At 37.4% G+C, this 17139-nt stretch overlaps 1 protein-coding gene across 3 annotated transcripts in view; it reads left to right on the top strand.

Moving 5' to 3' along the window:
* Positions 1-17139, top strand: part of mettl15 (methyltransferase 15, mitochondrial 12S rRNA N4-cytidine) — a 69404-nt gene that overhangs the window by 28579 nt on the left and 23686 nt on the right. For all 3 annotated transcript variants that reach the window (XM_056758315.1, XM_056758323.1, XM_056758332.1), the window contains exon 3: positions 5607-5743. In XM_056758315.1, coding sequence (XP_056614293.1) covers positions 5607-5743 — 137 coding nt within the window. The remainder of the gene's footprint in view (positions 1-5606; positions 5744-17139) is intronic.

The following is a 17139-nucleotide window of genomic DNA, read 5'->3' as shown; positions in this document are numbered from 1 at the left end:
ATTGAGGGCACAGCGATTTGATATACTGGGTGGTCGGCTGTGAAGCGTCAAATTCAAGATGCCCTGCTTATTAATTCAATACACACAAGCACAACGTCTGTGATTAAATGGGAAAAGACCGACATCCTGAGAGAAAAGCTGTTTTAGCGGCACCAGTGACCAGGGGCACCCGTATCTATCCTGGGCGCCCTGCATAAATTGTGGTCCAGTTCGGTCCCGAACAGGCACACCAGAGTCGGCGGTGCTGCCCCGAACACGACCGAGGACGACGCCTTGAAGCCGGTCGGCTACCCGAGCCATCTACGGCAGCGTCGACGGCAGAGGTCCACCCGCTTGTGATTTCCGTACTGCGCTCTTCTCTATTATGTCTGCTCCAGTCACGAGCTGCAGGATAAAGTAGCGTCTGTACTGTCATATCCAAACACATATTCCTCATGGAGATGGTGGTCTAGTGGGTTAAACCACTGAACTGGTAAATCAAAGGTTGCTGGTTCGATCCCAGCAGCCACCACCAGTGTGTCCTTAAGCAAGACACTTTACTCCATGTTCCTCCAGGGGGATTGACCCTGTAATAAGTGCACTGTAAGTCGCTTTGGATAAAAGCGTCTGCCAAATGACTAAATGTAAATGTAAATGTAAGGGTTTTGAAATGTGTTTATTGATGATCAGCCTGATCAAAGAATTATCCAGAGTTAGGTTTCAAATAGCAAAATTATGTTTCTTTACATGCACAAGCTGTTTATTTCCTTTCTACACCGTAAAATCCATCATGGCGGATAAAATTAATCGCAGACAATGTTTTATATAGAGGTTTAAGTTTGAATCCAAGATTTGTTCATCTTTGATTAAATTTAAGTGGCGCAACACAACTCGAATAAAAAAAACTAGGATCAACAAACCCTAGATTTGCTCTAAACTCTGTTTAATTTAATCCTAGTTGGTGCCACCCACCTTCAGTTTTCAGTGGCATATTTCGGATAAGATTAAAAATAAAATGTGAATAGAATCTGAGCATATTGTGAATTAATTCAATCATCTTGGATTCTTGGCTGTCCTGATAACTTGAAGTGAATTAACTTGGAAATGAGTCATCATCATCCTCACACCTTGAACATTCTAAACCATGTAGCTTTGACTCTTTTTTTATTCGTCTATTTCTTTACTCTTTGAATGTTTTATTTTTGGATAAAAACGATAATATGCCCCCGAAACCCCCCCAAAATCAGTTACCTCAATAGATCTATAGCCCCTGGTCTGCACAACAGGGTCTGTTCTCAGGTTTAGCTATTCTTCTTGGAGGTATGTTCCCAGTGTGCTTTTTCCCCCATTCTTTACACCCTGACCTGCCTGTTCCCTCTTCATAAGCTCTCCATGCTCTTTCCTGTCCTCATATCTCTTCATTCTCTTTCCTGTCCTCATACCTCTCCATTTGCCTTTGGACCGAGATTAAAGAAGACTTCGCTTGATGTGTTGTTCTCTACGGAAGCGTTTTGATTGATACTACCGCGTTGTGAGAGGCTAATCTTTCAGAGCACAAAAAGTAATGAATTACTGAAAGCAAATAAAGCAGAGTAACCCGCTTCTGTATGTCTTTTTCATGTGGAAAATCAAGAGTCATGACCAAAGAAGTTGTAGGAACAAAGAGATGAATCATCACTGAATATCAGAAGGTGCATCTTATCCTTCTAAAACATCCATATATCTATTTGTCGTGTGTGTGTGTATTATTGTGGAGCATCATTTTGGAAAAAATATGTTTATTAATGTTTTTAAAAATAAAATTATTTGAACATTATACATTTCTGCCGAAGTTTCTTCAGTTCAGCAAGACTATTGAAACTTATGTGAAAAAACTTTATGATGTCAGACATTGAATACAGTAATGGAATATTTCCAATTACCCAATGCTGGGTTGTTTTAACCCAACTGCTGGGTTGTTTCCTCTCATGGTTTGGTGAAGACAACCCAGCAGTTGGGTTTAAAATAACCCAGCATTATGTCATTGTATACCTTGCAAATTACTATTTTATAGCCAAAAGCAAAATATTTTTGCAATGAGGTGTCTTTAGATAGCGTCACATGGCATTGCCTGGAGTATCAGTGACTTAAGAGATTACATGTGGTAAAGAAAAGGTTACGCAGAAAGCCCTAATGTGCGTATGCACGTGTTGTGAATTAAGCAGAAAGTTCTTGTGAGATTTTCAAATGTGCGTATAAGAAAAATCTGTGGAATTATTAGTGAATGATACCCTTTTCAGTAGGGCATCTGTTAATTTTTGTAATCTAATGCATGCGTTCATTCTCCCTGTGTTTGCGTCTCTCAGTATTGAATGACACACCAGGCGGACTGATGTTGGTTGTTGTGACTCATTGTGTCATCCTGTCCTCCCTCTCTTTTGCGCTACCTGCTTTTCAGACGGGAGAGGGAGACGCAGCCTCTCCACCATTGATGACCTCCTGTTTTGCTCACGCACGCTCGCACCCCTCCGTCTACATCCTTATCGATCCACATGCTTCTTGCTTTTTATCTCCAAGCCTATACAAGCCCCCTAAAAAACATCTCTGTTCCAGTGTTTCGGCGTGGAGGTTGTCACTTTTAACACGCCAGAGCTTTTTCTGCTGCTTTTGGAGCAAAACAAAACAAAACTGCAGTAGGCTGCCGTTCTTTTACGTAGGTCTTTACATAGGACTTTTAATATTTTTGTCTGTAAGATAGCAAACAAAATGTAGATGTACTTGCACATGTTCATCTTTCCAGTGAAACATGAGTAAGAGTTGTAAAAATTCTTAATTTTTACTGACTGATGGTTTATTGGTGGAGCGCAGATGACAAACATGAATGAAGATAGCAGAAGCAGATCAAAAACATCGAAGACAGCAGAACTAAACATGAGAACTAAAAAAAAAATACAAACAATGTCTTCATAACTCAATTTTGAGTTATATTATTAAAGAAGTAGTTCACTTTCAAAATCAATTTTCATGATAATTTACTCACCCCCATTTTTTCTTTAGTCATAAAGAAATTACGTTTTTTTAATGAATACATTACAGGATTTTTCTCCATATAGTGGATTTCAATGGACTCCAAACGGTTGAAGGTCAAAATGACAGTTTCAGTCCTGCTTTGAAGGGTTTTAAATGATACCAGATGATGAATAAGGATGTTATTTAGTGAAACGATCGTTCATTTTCAAAAGAAATCAAATGTACGTATATGCTTTATAAAAACAAACGCTCGCCTTGCTCTGCGATGAGCGTTCTTGACTTATCGTAAAACGTAATTACGTTGAAAACTTGTTCAACTAGTAAACACAGACTCTGTATTTCCGCCTACGTCAAGCGTGACCTTTTGAATGTAATTACGTATTTTTAGTGAAGTCATGAACGCGCATGACATTTTTTGTTTTTTAAATGACTTTCGTTTCACTAGATATAACCCTTATTCATCATCTGGTAACGTTTAAGGCCCTTTGAAGCTGCACTGAAACTCTCATTTTGATTCATTGAAGTCAACTATATGGAGAAAAATCCTGGAATGTTTTCATCAAAAACCTAAATTTCTTTTCGACTAAAGAAACAAACACATAAGCATCTTGGATGACATGGGGGTGAGTAAATTATCATGAAAATTTATTTTGAAAGTGAACTACTCATTTAATACATACAGATAATATAACTCATATTCATAAAGGAAGTCGGCCTCTGTTATAAGGGTTAATAATGTGTATAAAGCACAATTGAAACACTACATGTTTTAAAAATAATGTATGTCTTAATCATTGTTTAATAAATGTGTAGCCGTTTACATGTAAAAATCAAAGTCACTTGTATTTAATAATAGAATCAGCTAAACAGCTGCCGTTAAACAAGATTCATTTATAACATCTTAAATTATTTGATTCTATAATTCAGTTTTCTTAAAGTATCCAATTCTTCTCAAAGCATAAGTTAATTTGTGGATATTCACGACAGAAGAGCATGAAGGATGAAGATTTTGTGGTTGCTATGGACAAATGGAGCAGAATGCATGATAGAGCATCATTACTTACAGGCTGTGACCTCACACACCGGAGGGAATGGTGCATAACACAAAACATCCATCCACAGCATGTCCATTTCTAAATCATACAGCTACCAAAAGAAAAAAGTGTTTTAAAGATATGTTATGGATTATGAAATAACAAAAATGTCCTTTGATATGCATTTAACAACAATTTGGGAACCCTCAAAGTTGAAGATGGCGAAGAGGGTGTGACTAGCAGAACAGCCCAAAACAGAAATCCTCGTTCTTAGCACGAGATGAAAATAATGCCTTGTGACATTCAACTCGCCTTCCTGGCTCTTGATCTCACCAATGTGTTTTCCGCTGCTAACACCAATGACATGTATCCATTAACTGAGTGGAACTGTTGCCCTATTGTCCCTGTGTCAGCGCATGTTGTATCTGTCTCTATGTAGAGAGATGAAGGAGAACAAATTTGCTACAATGCATACACGTGCTGCCAACCAGGATTTTTGTGTTTTATGCAATACACACAGTGTTTCTAATATGATTCATTTGAAGCGTAGTAATACAAATTTTAAAGGACCAATGTATGAATGTTAGCGGCTTCTAATGGTAAGATTGCAAATTGCTGGGGAATTCCATCCAAGCATTTTGAAACACTAAAGTGGCTGACACAGTTCTAAGATGTCGTCACATTACATAACATATTTACGAAACGTGCTTGTTGACAAGGTTGTCCATAAGGGCTACTGTAGAAGCAACATGGTGAATTCCATGCAAGGGGACTTAATTCTAAGGTAATAAAAACATAACGCTTCATTATGTAAAGTCATAAATAAGAGAAACCATAATGAACCATGCAAATATGGGCATGTTTTCACATTTTTCTTTCAGATTTGAAGCTCTAGGCTTTTGTGACCAGAGTGAGAGCAGAGATGAATGAGTTTGATTTTTCCCGACAAATAATTGATTGGCACTTCAGGTGAAAAACGAAAGAAAATAACAGACAAGCAAAACAAACAGCTTGACCCCAACAGACTCTCCTTGGCGTTTATTTATGAGAACAATAAGTCAAGGATGTGACCAAATCATTATTTTGGAGACTTTGAGGCAGTTTAAATCTAAATATTTAATGTCAGCTCTGTTGAGAATGGATCTGTATTGTTGAGGGTATGACGTTCGGGTGGGTGGATGGCTTTGGGAAATGGACCCGAGGTGTAGCTGGCACTGTGTCTCTAAGAACCCACTGAGACGCTTTCAACAGGAGAGACAATGACTCATGCATTGACTTTTGAGTGAGAACATAGAAGAGTGTCTCCAGTGTGAGCGTGTTTGTTTGTATGGATGAGAGAGAGCGAAAATGCGCAAATGTGTTTTCTAACCTTTTTGAAAAGTAGTTCGTGTTCCGTACTATTTTCAATGATCTGTCATGATAGCACACCTACTAACATGGCTAACATCCTTATGCTTTAAAAAAATAAATGTTTATTTTCTTTAAACTGTAAGCTATAATATATTATATTTATTTTTTCTAGTTTGTATAATAGCTCTTTTCACTTCAATATTTTCTGCCTTGTTTCTTTCTGGTTTTCAACAGGTGGTCCTGGACTTGACCTTTGGGGCGGGAGGTCATTCGAGGGCCATTCTGCAATCAGTGCCGGGTGTAACAGTGGTGGCTGTAGATCGTGATCCCTCGGCCTTCCAACTTGCTCAGCATTTAGCACAAGAATTCCCGTGAGTTTACCCTTCGACTGATTGCATTGAACCACATCATAGTAGCAGAATGCATCTCAAACACAAAAATAACAAAACAGAAACATTTCGAGGAATATTCTTGTCACTCTTTTCTATTTAGACAGTTTCATCAGACACACATGCCTGGCCCGAAGTGTCTGTGTTTATTGATCGGTCTGTCAACCGTTTAGCCAAATAACGCTTATTCTACTGGTAACTAAAAATAATGCTGGCTAGACTTTGAAAAAAGATTTATAACTACTTTATTAATTAATTTATTTTTGTTTTCAGAAATAATCTGTAGGGTCTTTTCTTTTTATTCTTGTGTAACGAAAGTGAAGTTTGGCCACAAAAGCGTGCCTAAGCAGTAATGTTTGTTTATGTCATTGCATTGAAACCGTCTAAAATCATTCTTCAAAAGTTCACCTTTTGTCAATTTACACAGTTCAGAAATGCCATTAGGGAGCGTAAACACTGACATCATTTTCATTCTACTTAAATCCTACCTCTGCCCTGTTTACCTGCTGTATCCTTGTTAGGATCATGTGGGTGCTGGTCACAGGCGCTGTAGTTTGTGTGAGAGATCCTCCTAAGCAGATACAGAATCCCCACTTTCACCCACGCTCAGCCAAAGGCCCCGGCTTCTCATTTGTCAACGGGGCCTAAGGCTTCAACGACAGGGAGAGACGCTGCTGCCCACGCAGGTTCCCCTGATTCCTGCGTGAGAGAGTGTAGGAAGGAGCAAGAGAGAGAGAGAGATAGTGTTTAATAAAAGAGAAACATAGGAGAAGGCATGAGGGCATTGCGGGCGGGCGTGTGCACGAGGCTGCGCGGAAGCAAGCTCGAAATGAGATGTTTCTGACTCTGCAGCGTGGGTAGAAATACCTCTTTACGTGGATTCCGGGGAAACCTGTCTCAGAGGGACTGCTGATACAGAAACGAACGTAGGAGAGAGAGAGAATAAGGACAAGCTATTCCGTCAGCAGTTATATACTAGCCAATAAGCCCTTTGACTCCCACTCAGGATGAGAGGCTGGAGAAGCTAGAGAAATCATGCAATTAGCTGATATTATAGGATGCCTGTGTAAGAGGAGAAGGCAGCCCACGCAAAGCTCTCCTCTCCAATCCTCTCCTCTTCAGCTCCTCATTTTTCTGCAGTTCTCATTGAATGTTTATCCTAAGGCTTTTCTAAGTTTCTTGGGAAATTATAGAAATGGCAAGGTGTTAAGACATTGGCGTCTGTTGTCTTAAACAGTCTTAATTACACACGCACACACAGAATTACAGTCATGCTCCGAGGAAACCACGTCATTGATGATTTCAGTACCGTCTGTTGCCTCAGTATCTACTTGTCACTTATTAAGTAAATTTATAAAAACAAGATAAATTATGGTATGAGAATGTGTTTTATACTTCAGTCTTTTTGTATACCAGAGATCAGGAATCTTAAGAGATTATGGTGCTCTCTGCAGAAATGAAATTTCCCCTAAATATTGTGTTTTAAAAACGCTAAACACATGCTAAATTTAAATGTGGAAAAAAAGAAAAATATTCGTTTAGATGGCTGTATCTGTCTAATGTTTTTTGAAGCCAGGTTGCCTCGATTTACCATTTCAAGCATGCTTTCTTCCTAGATTTTGGACCTTGACACTCTGTGTCAAGATTCTTTCTTCTGTTCATTTTCATCTCTGCGCCTCTGAAAGCAGTCGATCAACTTTTCTTGACATCTTGTCTTAAACCTCAGTGACGTACATACAGGAGTGAGGTCAGGCAGCAAGGTACTGGGGAATATTTCAGGCTTCATTTGTTTGTGAACGTCAGGACACTGTGGATTATCTTCCTCTCCACTTGTTACTGCTCAAATCTCTAAGGGATAGTCACAGCATAAGAACAGCTTCCGTTTTTCAGACAAATGTGCTGTTTTTAATCTAACCAGTGGGTTTTACACGCATCATTAATAGATTTAGCGAAAGAAAAGTAAATTAGTATTAACATAAATCATGATATTAGTGACTCGTAGATACAAGGGCGTAAAATGTCAGGTTAGGTATAGGTGCGATTGTGGCAACATGAAATAGTTTGCGAGTTTTATTCCCTCTTCCACCTCATTAGGTTATTTTGGTATGAACTGTGGTATTCTTGATTCATCAAGCTCCACCGTGTCCCCAAGCTAGATAACGCATGGGGAGGCGTCAAAATTGACAGTGGTCTTCATATCACTATTATTTTTGTTTTGAAAAACAAAAGTATCGCTAAATGCAATACAATATCGCAGAGATGACGTATATTTGTTGGTCAACCTGAAAAGTGAGTGCCGCACTGGTTCCCTCGATCAAAAGCCTATGCATTTTCCCATAGACTTCGGTAAGATTGCAAAAAAAGATCTGTGATTAACAAGGGTTTGTGATGTTACACGTTTTGTCGATCTTTACAAATGAACACAACATTTGTTACTTTTGAAGCCTGAATACAATTGGCAGTAGTAAAAAGTTAACATGATGCTATAAACATACTACACTACGGTCACTTGATATCAACGTCACCACTTTTTAAACTTTATAAAAACATGTTCCCTTGTAAGTTATGACTCCTTGAATGAACCCCCATACACATTTTTGGAGATTTGTGCCCATGTCCATTCTGTGATGTGTATCGGCACTGCCAAATCATGTCACCGCCTATCAGACACTTTTGGCAACTTATTAGCAATCGCCCTTATTTAAAACACAATAAGTCTTAAAAAAATCACGAACGACGTGTTTTATTGTCAGATTAAAACATTCAAATATTTAGAGGATGTGTCAACCACAGATTAACCAAAGATTTAAGAAATTCGTCAAAAACCCGTTCAAAAAAATCAATCGACTTTGGGGGGATGGAACCGGAAATACTAAAATGCTAACTCGCTTCTGGGGTTTGCATACACAAATACATTATCTCATTATAAATATGGTTCACAGTGTGTACACAATTTCAGAAAATCAGCACTCTCATCTTCCAAATAAACAGAGTTTAATGTTATTTGAACCAACATTTTTTAAATCTATGACTGAACTACGTCTTTGAATATTTTTACCAATTACAATGTTAGTATGCATTAATCATGAAAACGAATGTGTATATTAGAATGCTATGAAATTAAAAGTAGAACAGGAACTTTTGTTTCAGAAACGTCCAGGAAGAAAAAAATGGTCAAAGAATGAAAGTAACAGGTTAATGTGACTAATGAGACACGACTGAATAAAGTGTCTGACGATCAAAGGTATCAGCGTGGACAGAAACTTTTGTCATGTTGTGCCTGGTTAGGGCTCAGTTTATGCATGAGTTGCAAACAGGTTAAAAGTGGTAACATTTCAGAAATTGCAAATACAGTGCCAAAAAAAATAACGTTAACCTTTTGGAATTTCATTGTTTTCTGAATAAATGTGTCATAATATGTGATCTGATCTTCATCTAAATCAAGGGTATTGACAAACATAATGCATCTAAAAATAATAACACAAAAAGCTGATCTTTCATGTCTTTATTGAACACAATCATTCAACATTCAAAGTGGCAGTGGATAAAGTAAGTGAACCTTTAGTATCAATAACTGGTTGACCCCCCTTGACAGCAATAACCTCAACCAGGCGCTTCCTGTAGCTGTGGATCAGACCTCCACATCGTTGAGGAGGAATTTTAGCCCATTCTTCCGGGCAGAACAGCTTTAGCTCTGTCATATTCTTTGGACGTCTCATGTGTATGGCCCTCTTCAAGTCAATCCATAGCATCTCAAATGGGTTGAGGTCTGGGCTCTGACTTAGCCACACTAAAAGGTGGATTTTGTTTTTCTGAAGCCATTCTGTTGTGGACTTGCTCCGGTGTTTTGGGTCGTTGTCCTCTTGTATCACCCACCTTCTACACAGTTTCAGCTGACGTACAGACAATCACATTATCCTGAAGAATTGTCTGATATACTTGGGAATTCATCTTCCCCTCAATGATTCCAAGCTGGCCAGACCCTGATGCAGCAAGCAGGCCCAAATCATGATGTTTCCTCCACAATACTTTACATTTGGGATGATGTTTTCATTATGATAAGCCGTGTCTTTTCTAGCCCAGATGTAGTGCGGTGTGTTTTTATCAAATAGTTCAATCTTAGTTTCATCAGTCCACAAAACATTTTGCCAGTACCGCTGTGGAGTGTCAATGTGCTTTTTTGCAAACTTCAGGCGTGCAGCAATGTTCTTTTTAGTAAGCAGGGGCTTCCTTCGTGGTGTCCTGACGTGGATACCCTGCATGTTTAGTGCTTTACGTATTGTAGACTCATGAACAGAGATGTTAGCAAGTTCCAATGATGCCTTCAAATCTTTGGCTGTCATTTGGGGTTGTTTCTTTACCTCATTGATGAGTCTTCGTTGGGCTCTTGGTGTCGTTTTGACTGGATGGCCACTTCTTGTAAGAGTAGCAACAGTCCCAAAATGTCTCCATTTGTAGATTGTTTGCCTAACTGTAGACTGGTGAATTTCTAAAGTCTTTGAAATAACTTTGTAACCCTTTAAGCCAGCTTTATGTAAATCAACAATTCTTGATCGAAGATCCTCTGAAAGCTCTTTTTGGCGAAGCAAGGCTCACATAAGCGTGCTCTTCTTGTGCAGAGCAAACTCCAAAAGTTTGAGGGTTTTTTTATCAGTCAAAGTAGCTGTAGTCCACACATCCAAACTTATTTTCTTAATGAGACTCCAGGTGTGCTAAAACCTGACTCCAATTAGCTTTTTTTGAGGTAATTACTCAAGGGTTCACATACTTTTTCCACAAGCACTATGATGTTTTTTTGGTTGTTCTCAATAAAGAAATGAAAGAAAAAAAAAGTGTTATTATTTTAGACACATTATTTGTCAATACCCTTGACTTATATGAAGATCAGATCACATTTTATAACAAATTTATTCAGATAACCATAAAATTTCAAAAGGTTTACATACTTTTATTGCCACTGTATGTTGTATAAGGCCAGCTGGCTTTTCTTTTCCTTGTTTTCCGTTTCCTTGTTTTTGTGTTATGTCCAATAGAGGAATTTTGACATTGGTCTACTATGTCATACTATTAAATGGGGAATTTCGAGCTGTTCAGCATCAATGCCTGTCATTTACAGCTTGTTCTGTCATTTACACTGTTCTGGGATGAAGTGCTGGAAAAGTGTTTATTGGTAGCTTGTGCTTTATTTCATAGCTTTTTTTAAGTCGCCTTTCATGTCTGCACAAAAACAGACACTTCACCTGTCCTACCGAAATACCAGAGCGCTTTGAGTCGGCATGTCCCTGGCACAATTATACAATCATATTAGTATCATCAGATAATTTTTAATAAATGTAATAAATTATTTTTCTGTTTTGAACCGAGGCCCCCTCTATTGTAATGAAACAGAGCGTGTCAGTTAACTTATATTTTTTTGCTGTACACTTAAATTCGGATGATGTCAGGTTTGTGGGTTGGTAAACTATAAATAGATCGGTTTCTTAGCAATTACAAAGATGCTAGCTCTCTCACAAGTATCTACACACACATGAAACTTGTCTTTTTTTAAATAATATAACACCTTACATAAGACTTCCAGTGCTCTGTTTAAACTACATAAAGACGTTAATAATTTAAAATTGTTATGTAAGTCTTTTGCATATTCTCAAATTATTCTGTGAGTAGCAAAGGCAAAGAGGAGCTTAGGAAACCCCCACAGTGCTTTAGGAGGCAAAAGAGAAGAGAGCAAGAGTGCTGAATAACAGAGATAGAGAGAGAGAGAGAGAGAGAGAGAGAGAGAGAGAGGGGAGAGAGAGCATTAGTGTGTGTAGGCAGGGGTAATGAATATGCTGAAGCAGCTTTAACTAGCTCACAGTCCTACTGTAGTTCTTTCACTCAGCTTATTGAATTTGTGTAATTAGGCTTGACAGACCTCTAATAAAGTGTAGCGCCCCCTACACTATTTGTAGAGTGTAACCCAAACTTTGCTTCGGGGTGGACATGCACAAGATGTAAAGTGTTAAGAGCAGAAGAACGAATTTTAAGAGCACAATACCACATTCAGACAGAATATGTAAACCCTAAAATGTCCCAATAGGATAATATAAAATTCACTGCTCTGGTCTTCTCACTGTATAACAGTAAATAATATCAACACGAAACTTGAGAATATTTAAATGGAACTCAATATTATACCCACATTTCGCTTCCCTTGCATGAGCAATCCGTTTAATCGCTTATAATATGACCCTACCGGGGAAGCACCGACCGTCCCTTGTATCCGGAAGATCACCCAACACTTGTGGTGGCTGGGTGATCTATCCAGTAATGTCTGTAGCTCTGTCCCTCGTAGCTAGAAGACTTGTTCACCGTTCTGGTTTCAAATGAGCTTTTTACAGTCTCCTATATCCCTCGGAGAATCGAACCGTGGCAGAATACATTCGGCAGCGAATGTGTACAATTTTAAGTTTAAACACGCATCTCAATCCATAAAATGAAAGGTGCAACACCAAGGGAACAAACTGTAAACCCATATCTTGTGCTTACTTTATCTTCAAAGTCCAATAACAAGAATACTCAATTTTAAACAGAAATAAAGTCACATTTTGCTTTCTTATCATAAGTTATTCACTCACGACAAACTTCTTGTCCCTCCTCATCTCTGTGTCTCTTGACAGACTCCTTCAATACCCAATAGCGTTACTGTAACGAAAGTATTTGTCAAAAAGAAGAGGACGAGGTCTGCTGAACTGCTACTGGCTTTTTTTTCAATATTTCACAAGTTCAAATAATCACAACACAACAGAACGCTCTCACAGCACAGATACGCTCAAGCAAATTGAAAACAGGCTTTTTATAGCTAGTGTTGTTTTAATTTCAGTTTTAGTCTAGTCTTTGTGTCAATCTATCATTTTAGTTTTTATTAGCTTTAGTCACGTTCATACTCTTTGTTGTCCAGTCAAGTTTCAATCGACTAAAAGTCTGATATGCAAGTGCAGCTCATCATGAAAAGGCAGGTAACTGACCAAATACATTCATGTTACATACAGGTGGATAAATTAGGGCCATATAATTAAACTGCAGTAACTATAGTAAACTGCAGTAAAAATCTTAGATACTATCGTGTTTTTGAACTTTACTATAGTACACAGTGTTTACTTATTCACTACAAGGGCACTACAATTTTCAATAGGACATATTATAGTTCATAATTTTCAGTTTAATAGGACTTTTATTTTGAATAAAGAGAAGTGTTTGTTGAAGTGATAACTACGGTTGTTATACTTCTGTCAGCTGGCTTTCTAATAGGGTATTGTTTTGTTCCACGTGATAATCAACAGAGTTTTTGTGCGTTTATCCTCGGGGGGTTTCCCCACACATCAGGAATTCTGATCGTAAATATTCAACATATTGATTTTCTTTTGGTGTGGCCCCAGCGTAACTGAAGATGACATATCGTTTCGTCGACAAGTAGAATCAGTAGAGTCTACTAGCTGTTGTTGTTCTTACACTTTCTTTGCCTTTACAAAAAACAGATAATGTTAATATAGAGTTTATTTCAAATATTTCCTATTTTTTGACCATAAGCGTTTTTTGTAAATAATATGAATATCTGTTAAATATATCCATGTAAATAAATAATAAAAACATTCTGCTAACTAATAAACAAAGTTAAAACAACCAAACTACGGGACGTGTGATGGGACAAACTGTTCTTGCCTTTTCAAACCGCATTTAGATGCAAGTTATGACACGTCTGACATTGAGATATCTGTCAAAAATGGTATGCAATATTAAGATGTTTCTTGCAGACATATTGTACTTTTCATGGATTCATGGCCCTGTGAGCTGCATTAAACAGTCTCTTTGATTTACATTTAAGAATTAGATATGAAAATTATGTTATTAAAAGTGTAATTAAAAAGTAATTAAAAGATTTAAAACGATTTATAACAGAGTGGTGCCCTATTTGCCCAGCACAACCAACATGAATTAGAGACTTATACACAATGCAAAAAAAAAAAAATTTTTTCCTTATTACTCATAGGACTATAGTTTTGTGGGGTTCCAAAAGCATGAGAAGTAAAGCCTCGGAAACTTGGATTTGATAGGACACTGATGTTTAATAAATAATTAGATTTATTAAATATGTATAGTCACAAGCAGCAATGATCATGGCTCAAGCAGACTTGAAAAATAACAACAACTGCAAAAATAGATTCTATGGATTCTGTTTTTTTAGTGGAACCTTGTAACCTCAAGTCACATTTGAGAATTTTTCTCTTACGGTTACCGTGCCCTTTATTGCTCGGAACATGCTAAGGTTACCATGACCCAGTTACTTGAGCCACTATTTAATAGTAGATATTAAGTTATTTTATTAAGATGTTTGTCTTGACGTCACAGCTCAGAATAGCAGATTAATCACATAATTCTGGGAGATCTTGTGCCCTGTAAGCATGATAAATGAGTATGCTAAAAGATATGTGTAATATAGACTTACTCTTACAATAGGTGCATCAACAGGTTTTTTCACAGCGATGATTTTTCAGAATAGACATTTTGGCTCTCCAAAGAACCATTTACTCAAAGTTTCTTGTAAGATCCATTTCTATTTATAATGATCAGGATAACTTTTTTCACTTAATTTGTGAAACAGATGTTAAAGGTTCTTTATGGAACCATTCTGCCAAAAAATGTTTTTCATGATGTCAGGAAACAATGGTCAATGGAGGCCAAGAACTGTTTGGTTACAAGCATTCTTCCATTCCATTCTTCCAAGCATTGACAGAATTTTCATTTTGGGTGAACTGTCCTTTCAAGATTGCATTGAACTATCAATTTATTAAAAACCAGTAAATTATAAGAAGTCATGTTATTTTACATGCCCATTTTCATATAAAATACAGGCAGTAGCATAGCCGCGGTAACGTATTTTGAGTAAGGGGTGAAGGGTCTAAATTTTAGCGCGGGGTTGCGCATAATTTCTATAATCACCACAAATTGCTTTAATAATGCGAGAAATTTCTGCACCGTTTGTATTTGTATTAATTCTGATCAAATAATGAAATAAATTTCAAAGTACTTTTATCTGTCAGTCTGTTTACTGTTTGCTATCCTTCTTATGTTTGCCGTAAATGTGGGCGCCACCGTCTTTGAGCTGTTTGTATTTAGACTTTCGGTGAGCCACTATAGCTAATGACAGTCGTATTAGAAGTGAGATGAGTGTGCTGTTTTCACTGGCTAGCTAAAGTTATTATTGAACCTAAAGGTACAAGCATAATGTGTGCAGTTAGAGGTTGCCATAATACTGGTACAAACGCAAAAAATGTCTACAAAACATTTGCTTTGACCACAATACACGCACCGGAGCTGTCGCACACCCTATGATCTCCATCCATTAGTAGTTATTTTAGTCTACTTTGATGTCATTCCCCTGGGGAATTGATCTTCTTGACTATAATAACTTATAAACCATTACTAACGTTTATTAATAAACGTTCAAAGGCAGGAGTTTATGGGGAGAGTGACACTTAATGTAAAATATCAGATTAAAAATAAAACCTATTAGGCACAACCAAAACAGTATGCAAATAGTGGTACACTATACACACTATACACACTAGGCTACTGCTAGCCCTTAGCAGGCCATGTTACTAGTAGGAGGATTAAAGCTGAAGCAAGCGAGGGAGAGAATGAACAACGCATTATTTAATGGACTTAAAAGCAGACAGTTATTGGTTAGGATGTTTTAAGTTGTTTTTAAAAAGTTGTAATGGATGCTGCAGGTCGTTGGAGACCTGTGATAAAAGAGCAACCAGCCATCTCCATTTTTCAGTTATTAGTTGTAAGGATCCAGGAATGTTTGCTCCACTGAATGGTATTCACATCTGCATTTAAAAACACGAATTCGGGGTCTGTCATGTTTACATTTCGACTGACTTTCCCACTGTGCATGTAATGTTACTGGTACGTCTGTGCTTTTATGGTTGCGCACTGAAGAGCCGTCAACTCTGAGAGAAAATGCAAAGTAATTTTATAAATCCTCATATTATATATTAGGCCACTTCATCCTCCCAATGTGTAATACATCGCGGGTGTGAAAAACATTTGTTGTGAGGAAGGCGGGACGGGAGCCGTGAGGGGGGGGGGGGGGCGGTGGTGTGAGTGATAGCTGTGCGCACAACGGTCCCACATATTTCACAGAGGAAATCGGGGGAATAAGAGGACGAGCGACGGGACAGCTGAGGACCGGGCCCGGACATGTGTTAAGTTTATATTATATATATATAGGTGGCTGCCGGTCTTTTACTTCCGCATTATTGTTTATTTATTTTAATTAAAGTTTGTTAAATGTTCGCCGGTTCCCGCCTCCTTCCTTCCTTTTATTGAAACGTATTACAATATTCATCAGAGCTGTTTTTAATGCGATTTGAGAGTGCTCCCGCAGCGACACACTTCCATTGTTTTACGAATTACGAAAGATCACAAAAATGAAGTGCATCACATCGTTTACTTGCGCGTTCAAAAATAATGTGGATATGTGGATATATATATATAACCTTTACCAGATTTGTGATGTTTTGTGAACCATAACGTTTATATCTACATTTAGGATTAGCATTATTGATTAGCATGTAAATATTTGTGACCCTGTGGAAACCCAAGCTTAAACCTCCTAATCTAACTAATTATTAGATAACAAGCTTCAAATATAAATTTCAAGCATTCATTTCACAATGATTTCAATCTTTAAAACGGCATTATTCAGTCAATATTGAAGATATTGTTGTTTTATTTTCACAAAATTTTCTGTAGTATGATTTTATGTAGAAAACAGTTTTTTCAGGACTTTTGCTGGGTTTTCACAAGCAAGCTTACATTTTGTAATGAACAACGTTCTAACTGGGATATTATTTTAAAATGTCTTAGAAAGGCTTGTTTGTTTAGTAAATTAGATTTTTGTTTATGTTGAGAGCATTTTAATTGTTACATTTGTTGTTTGTATGTTGTCAGTAGTTTTTATTTATAAATAATCATTTTCAGATTTCTATTAAGAGGGCCTTCCACTATCCACAGAGCCTACAATGCATTCTGTCGATATCAAAATATAAAATAAATGGCCTGATAAAAGATCATATATAGCTTTTATATATCCAGGTGGGCTCAATTGATAAAATATTTATTTGTTTTCAAAAAGTATATTTTCTGGACCTCCGTTTGGAGGAAAATATAAACTTTAATTAAATACCCCTGTTATATTGTATTTTTTACTGAAATACACAGTGCAACCACTGCTTAATAAGCTTAACATTTTTGTTTTCTCCTACATATCATTTAGCTTCAGAAGACATTTACTGACCCAGCAGAACTGAATGGATTATTTTTATGATGGATAA

Source organism: Triplophysa dalaica, chromosome 1 (assembly GCF_015846415.1).
Source record: "Triplophysa dalaica isolate WHDGS20190420 chromosome 1, ASM1584641v1, whole genome shotgun sequence".
NCBI lineage: Eukaryota > Metazoa > Chordata > Actinopteri > Cypriniformes > Nemacheilidae > Triplophysa > Triplophysa dalaica.
Note: the sequence above shows the minus strand (reverse complement) of the source record. Positions and strands in the feature narration are given on the sequence as shown.